The 7,936-nt window shown below is 34.9% G+C and overlaps 1 protein-coding gene across 1 annotated transcript in view; it reads left to right on the top strand.

The window, feature by feature from the left end:
* The first annotated feature begins 2,261 nt into the window (after window positions 1–2,261).
* LOC123307354 (Bardet-Biedl syndrome 4 protein) overlaps window positions 2,262–7,936 on the top strand; it is a 78,709-nt gene continuing 73,034 nt past the window's right edge. The window contains exon 1 of the mRNA XM_044889632.1: window positions 2,262–2,379. Coding sequence (XP_044745567.1) covers window positions 2,331–2,379 — 49 coding nt within the window. The 5' untranslated portion in view covers window positions 2,262–2,330. The remainder of the gene's footprint in view (window positions 2,380–7,936) is intronic.

Raw genomic sequence — 7,936 nt, 5'->3', positions numbered from 1 at the left:
CAACCACCACTTCAGACAATGGAACTTTCAAGAGACCTGGAGTTTCAATGTTTTTTGCGCCATCAAAAATAATGCAATTCTCGATGTTCACATTTATGATGGGACTTTAACTGGTAAGATAGAACACTACACATGTTTGCATTATTTAAAGAATGTTCTCCCTTAGGAGATAGATATTCTGACATATTGACTCAAATAATTGAGCCGCTAGTACAGAACCATAATGACTTATGGTATCAACAAGATGGCGCGCCTCCACACAATTCACTCAATGTGTCAAATATCCTCTACAGGCTATTTGAAGATCGATGGTTGGCGAACAATGGTCCATATCTTTGGCCACCACGTTCTCCCGATTTAACTCCTTTAGACTATTATGTTTGGGGTAGGATAAAAAATATTGTCTACTCAACTCCCCTGACTGATAAAGAGGACTGCATAGAACGAGTCAGAACTGCGTTCAGGTTTGTTTAGATTTTTAGATTCATAGTTTTGAAACTCAATTTGGTTTTTAAACACTTTTGCAGATCTCTTCCTCCCGATGAAATAAGAAGAGCAACGCACGAAGCATTCCTGAGACGTATAAATAAATGTCTAGAAATTAACGGTCAAACCTTTGAGCATTTTCTCTAGTTATAACTGCGAGAGTTTTCCATGGTTCTCCTAATAGTAACTCGAAGTCGGTTTCAAGAAGGGGTGAAAAATCTACAGCATGGTTCAAATAAAAGTTCCTGAAAATTTCATCTTTTTGGCGTGAAGGGAAAAGAAATAGCTGAAAATTCAAGACGAAAAACAGTTTTTTGTGAATAACTCAGAAAATATCCACTTTAGGGCAAGGGTGTGATGCATACACTCATATTATTTTTTAACGTAGATTCAATATCTGCCATAAAAAAATGGGGTTCTAATTGGAAAAAATTGATTTTTCACGATTTTGTCATCCCTAACTTTGAAAGCGATTTTTTCACCCCCTGTATCATGAATCGCGATTTCGATTTTTAAAGTGGATACATCAATCTTACATCTTGAAAAATCCCAAAAATAAAAATTTTCCATCCAAAAACCTCGAAGTTATTCTTGTTTCAACGGAGCTCTATTTTCGATTTTTTTTTCGAATTTTCCCGCTCAGAGAGAATTTTCCAACCAAAACTGAAAAATGTTACATCAAAATAACTTGAAATTTTCTAAGGAATCTATTTCTGCAATAAAAAAATGGTGTTCTAATTTGGAAAACGGAAGTTGACGTCATTTCCGGAAAAACCGGAGGTGCTCATGCCTTGAAAATATTTTAGATTTCATCAGCATCGTGAAATACTTATAAGTGCTGAATTTCATGAAAATACGTTCAGTAGTTTCCCGTATAAATATGGGTGAGGTTCCTCGTGAAAGACCCTGTATTTTAGAAAGGTTTCGAATGGTAACCAATCGTCAGTAAGTGAAACGATGGATAGATAGGTTTATTGAAAACGACCGTTAGTGATATCTCATGCGAACATTACCTGGGGTAGGATTCTAAAATGTCTAACTTGTCATTCTCCCATGCAACATTCAACTACAGCAGTAATCTGTAGATTCCATTAGTCATTCATAGACCTCGGTGCAGCCGTTCGGTATTGGCAGATTTTCAAATCACACCGTTTTCTGGATTTTTCGAAGGTCAACTTTCGACACGCGTATCTTCCAAAAAAATCATCCTAGATTCAAATGTGATATATATTCTAAAAAAAATAGGTCTTCTAGTAAAAAATTTGGAAATTTCTTTGACCTCAGTGCAACCGTTCGGTCTTGAGGTTTTTTTAACTGATCCCATCTTTTTAGGAATTTTTCGAAGGTGAATTTTCGACATTCGTATCTCCCAGAAAAATCACCATAGATCTGACTTCGATACATATTCTAGAAGAATCTATCTATAAATAAATTTCGAAAATTCATCTACCTCAGTGCAACTGTTCGGTCTTGACGATTTTTAAACTTTTTACATCTTTTTGTGAATTTTTCGAAAGTCAACTATCGACACGCAAATCTCCCAGATAAATCATCCTAGATCTCCACGTGACCCATATTCCGAAAGTGCCACTCTTCTTTAAATAAATCTGAAAATTTCATACAGCTCAGTGCAACCGTTCGGTCTTGACGATTATTTATCTGAGCACATCATTCGGGGAATTTTTCGACAACAGATTATGTATCCATACTACGCCACTGTATAACACGGACATAATCAAAGCGTTGACGTACCCGTCGCTCTTGGCAACCAGTCTATTTTTCTTCAAAACAAAACAATGTCAAAAGTTAGGGTGAACGATTCTTGAAATAGTCGAGGGAAAACAATGTCTCTGATGCTCAACGGCCACAAACACATTTCAGTATCAACGTCCGGTAAGCTGAAAAGAATATAAATTGTGTGTTTTATTGAAGGAATTTGAAAGCGAACACACCCCTTGGGTCGAATGGATCGTTTCTCACATGTTTTATGCTCACTAGTATTCATACACTCCTGTAGATTTAAAAGTTTTCCTTGATTAATAAAGCTCGCAGTTCGTACGAATGGAAGGGTTATTGAAGTCAACACCTTTTCTTCACCTGCAATATTGGTGGAAATTTTATTTTACAGTTTTCCGAGTAGATCCCAGATTTAAATTTAAATAATTGAATTTGAAACTTCTGGAAGGATTTCATAACAATTTCTCCATATGTTTTTTCATTTGTAATGATTCATTCATTAATATTGAATTATTTTCGAAAACAGAACAAAAAATCAATTACCTTTTTAATCGTTCATTTCAAACTATTTGAACTTCATAATAAGTCAGTTGTAACCAGTGGCGTAGAGCAAAATTCGGAGGCCCCCTCCATCTAAGTAATTTCTGATTAACTTATCCTTTAAGTTTTTCATAGACGGATATTGAAGAAAAATTGATAAAATTAATACACAGGGTGGTTCATTGAGAAAGCTGGAAACAATCAGGGTATATGGAGGCCACTGAGGTGTCCTAAATAAGCTATATTTTGTAGGTCTACAATTCTTTGGTACCAAGATACAGGCTGATTTATTACCACCTTATATTTTTTTTAATATTTGATGAGTATGTTATTCTTTATCACATCCCAGGTCCTGCTCTTTAAAATTCAATGAGTACATTTCGAGTTGAAATAACACCCTGTATATCAATATTTTGAAATTTCATTCTTCAATTTGGAAAGAGCAGATACTTGCAGTAGTTACGAGTCAAATCTAGATGTTTCGAAAATAAGGTGGCACACAAAATTGGAAAAATGAATTATTATTTTCCCCAAAGGATACTTTTCCAACCTAAAACATATCGTATATATTTTATTCTCTTAATTTCTATATCCCAACCTTATCAAAAAACGAGAGGGCATGTATGTTCGTATTTTGGACAAATTTTATATCCAATGACAAAAACTTCCTAACATCTTGTATGCGTCGATTAATCAGCACTATTTGAAAAAAAAAGTAGGAAAAAAGAAAGTTGCTCATTTTGGAGGAAAATAGCTTTATTTCAAACAAAAATAATGTTGCAACAAACCTACACTTCGAAATTTAAGTTGAACATCTAGATATTTTATATCTAGAACAATAGTATTGTAACCAGTCCGGCCCTGCCTGACTTTGACTCGTACACGTATTTTGACAGTAGATTTTTGACATCAAAAGAAACACTTTTTTTATACCATTTTTTCCGAATCGGCTCGGTTTGAAAAATACAGGCTTTTTAAAAACCAGTTTTTTCATATTGACCATTACATAACATAAAAATACCAAGAATTCAAAAAAGCCAACTTCTGATACTAAGTTGGGCGCTATCTAATGCAAATTTGAACGTGTTGTAAAATTTGAACAATTGGGTACTTTGGCAACTCTGTTTGAAATATCCACAGATGTCTAGTATCACAGATTCAGCTAGTTAATCTGAATGTAATTTTGTTTTTCCATGGGTGGTACAGCTCATTATGAAAATTTAAAATGGCTATATATTTTTATCAGGGCCGAATCAGAAAAAATGGTATAGGAAAAAAGTTTTCTTTTGACCTCAAGAATTTACTGTTAAAATATTTGTACGAGTCGAAGGTTCAACCTGTATAAGCCAAGCGGAGGAGCCGGACAGGAGTACAGTACAGTTCACAGTGCAAGCTACGGACGATTGGAAATAAATAGTAAAGTCATAGCTAGTTTGTTAATTACTAGTGTTAGTATAGGTGTAAACAAATAATTTTAATCAGTCGGACGTTTTAATTTAGTGAAGAAAACGTTATGATCATCTCCCAACTTTTCTGATGTATTCTTGATGATAATAGTAAAATAAAGCAGTCTATAAGTATTATTAAATGTTTTAAATAATACACTTTAGGTTCAACATCAACATAGTGTATTATTTACTAAACTAATCAATACGTACAAACTGCTCTGTTATATAATTATTTTTACCTAGAATACATCAGAAATGATCCTCTAGCTGAAAAAAATAATTAGAAGCGTATAAAGAAGATTCCAGTTTTTTGATTTTCTGTAATGTTCAATCTGTAGATTTGTTCGAACATTATTTTTGTATGAAATAAAGTTGTTATGATGAATCAACATGATTCACTTTTTCCATAATTTTGTCAATGTTGTGCAATGAATTCATGCTATGATAATTTTCTTACACATACGGGTTGTTTGGGATGCAGTTATTGTTGATAATAATATTTCCTAATAGCGGAAATGTCCTCTATCATTTCAATGAAATAGGAATCTAGTACTTAAGAAAATAAGAAAAATTGATGATTTCATAAATCTGGAAATGTAGGTAGTAGGTACTCTTTGGGAAAGGCAATTCATTTGTTTTCAAATATGTGCCGCCTCATAAACTAAACATATAAATTGGACTCAAGTTGAAAGTTGAAAGCTTGTATGCAGAAAAACCAAATATTTTCAATTCTCCTCATTTTTCTGTGGTCTAGACCTACCTATTATACTAATTAATTTTTTTGGGAGCGTATTATTTCTGTCGACCCAACCGGGGACGTAGAATGTATAAGCCAAACATCATGAAATTTCATGGGGTGGTTTATAAATTTCAATTCATTGAAAAAATGGAAATATCACTGAATTACCCTGCATCCTAGTAATGAAGAAAGATGGACCCATTAAATATAGGTTATTGAGAGCACATTGGTGTCCTCTATATATCCTGAAAACTCATTCTATAACAAAGACAAAAATATTCAACAAAGATTCACATTGCGGAAAAAACTAGACGTAAAGTTGATGTGAAAGTTACATCATTTCGAAACTTTTCAAAAATTTTTCTACCTAAAGAAGGATTAGCCTGTTAGAGCCATTTCACAATATAGAATTTTCCTTTTCGAAAAACCAAAAACTATGAAATATGAAATAAGCAGGAAAGATACACGTTGGCGACATCGAATCGTTGTTGCTTTAGTGGGGCCAGGACTTTAGAGTTTCTATGAATTCACTAAGCGTCGTGCTTCTTTCTCAAGTAAATCTTCTGGGCCGAAGCAAGGGTGATGATAAAACTATTGATCTGTAGATACACTTCGAAGATGTAGATCTTCTTTTCAACTTGTCGATAAAACTACAGCAGACTACTGCGAGACTCGTACACTAGTGCATTTATTTTTTTTTTGGTGTAGCAGGGGGAAAATCTGCAAATCAGACGAACCACTCTCTCCTGAGGGGAACAAGTGTGGAGTTCCCACTCTCTTGGGCTCGAGACCCACTAAAAACCCTTAACTGCTTCTTCATAGGTTCCGGGCATTTTGCCTATTAACCAGTTGACTCTTATGGTTTCTGGACTCTCACACGATCATAGTCGTGTTGATAGTTGTATGCTGCCTATATCTTTTATAGGTAAAGCTCTTCTTTGGTTACTTTTTAAATCCTTAACTGATCTCTCGGTCTTCGGTGGTAGGTTCTTGACCTTCTAGCTTTTTCTGTTGGATTGTAGTCTATTAATCTTCGTAGTTCCTCATTTGGATGTTGTTTGGCTTTGTCGAATATCCTTTCTGCCTTTCTCTTCATAAATTCTGTAACTGGTTCCCATTCCAAGTCCTTGTAGATTTGTTTGTTCCTAACAAACCAGGGTACATCCATCACCATTCTAAGGAGTTTATTCTCAGTGGCCTGTATTCTCTTGATGTGGGTCTTGGCTGCGAAGCCCCATGCCGTCGATCCATATGTGAGTTGTGGTCGCGCAATAGTTTTAATCATCGTCAACTTGATGTTCTTATTCATATGACTTCTTCTGCCTATGAGTGGATGAAGTCTACTCATTGCGGCTTTTGTTTTATCAACTGCACATTTGATGTGGTGTGGATGTAATCCTCTGTCAAGCTTCACTCCTAGGTGTGTTGCTTCATTTTTCCATTCAACCTCTTCTCCATCAACTTCAAGGTTTTCTTCCATCCTCAATCTTCTCTTTTGCAGTAATATTGCTTGAGTTTTTCTTCCATTGATTTGGATTTTTTATTTGATTCACCATTTGAGTAATTCATCTATGGCTTCCTGCAGTCTCTGGTGTATGATCTCTGGGCGTCGATGTCTGAATGCTATTCCTGTGTCATCTGCGTACAAGGTGAGCATATTTATAGCATTCTTCGGGATATCATAAACATATATTACGTGAAGCAGAGGTCCAAGTATCGATCCTTGAGGCACTCCCGCTTCCAATTGTCTGGTTTGAGAGGTTGCTCCATCTATCTTCACATAAAAGTTTCTATTCCTCAGATAGTTCCTTATAATTTTGCATAGATTGATCGAATATCCTGCTTTTTTCATCTTGTAGATTAGGCCTTCGTGCCATACTCTATCAAAAGCTCTCTCGGTATCCATCAGAACTAATCCTGTGGCCTGTTTGGTCTGCATTCCTTCGGTGACGTATTCTATGTGCCGTAGCAATTGGAGTTCAGTCGAATGTTCTCGTCGAAATCCAAATTGTTCGGGTGGAATTATCTTCAACATTTCTGTTTCCTCATTCAGCCTTTTGGCGATAACCCTCTCGACGACTTTTCCTAGTGCTGATAGTAGGCTGATTGGTCTATAATTTTGAGGAAATTTTCGTTCCTTTCCAGGCTTGTTGAAAACTATCATTTCTGCAGTTTTCCATCTCTTTGGGAATAGTGCATACGAGACCGAGATAATAATAACGTCTTGTGTCGTCTCGCCAATGAAATGTCCCGTCTCCAAAATGATTGTGATTAGAATTGGAAACTTCCTCACATAATTCCGGTCGATGTTAAATCGATATTCTTCCTTGGAAAAGATTAATGAAAATGGAATATCGGTTTGATGAATGAAATTCATGCGCCCTTCAATAAATAAATAAATAAATAAATAAATAAATAAATCTCTTTATTCCAGAATAATTTACAAATTATAAAGAAATGGCGTCATAAAAACAATACATTCTTAACCTAGGGTACACCCCTTGAAGCCAAGAAATCATTTAGACAATAAGGTTCCAAATTTATCAGATATTCCTTAACTTTTTCCTTGAAAACACTATCAAATCGTAATGACTTTATTTGATTTGGAAGACAGTTATAAAATTTGATGCATCTATAATACGTACTCCTTTCTGTTATTGACAATGAATGAGGAGGATAATTTATATTTAGTCCTCTTGTGGCATAATTGTGACTGGCCTGAGATGAAAAAGTTTCATTATATTTGAATAGAAATAGGAGGCATTCATATATGTACAATGCATGGATGGTAAATATTTTATTCTGTCTGAACACTCCCCTACAACTATCTCTGAACTTCATCTTATTTATATAGCGTAAGACTCTTTTTTGAATAATGAAAATTTTTTGAACCTTTGCATTTGTCCCCCAAAATACAATGCCGTATCTAACAACAGATTCCAAACATGCATGGTAGAGAACAATAGATTGCTTGATGTCTATAACT

This window comes from Coccinella septempunctata, chromosome 2 (assembly GCF_907165205.1).
Source record: "Coccinella septempunctata chromosome 2, icCocSept1.1, whole genome shotgun sequence".
Lineage (NCBI taxonomy): Eukaryota > Metazoa > Arthropoda > Insecta > Coleoptera > Coccinellidae > Coccinella > Coccinella septempunctata.
This window is presented reverse-complemented; position numbering and strand designations above follow the sequence as displayed.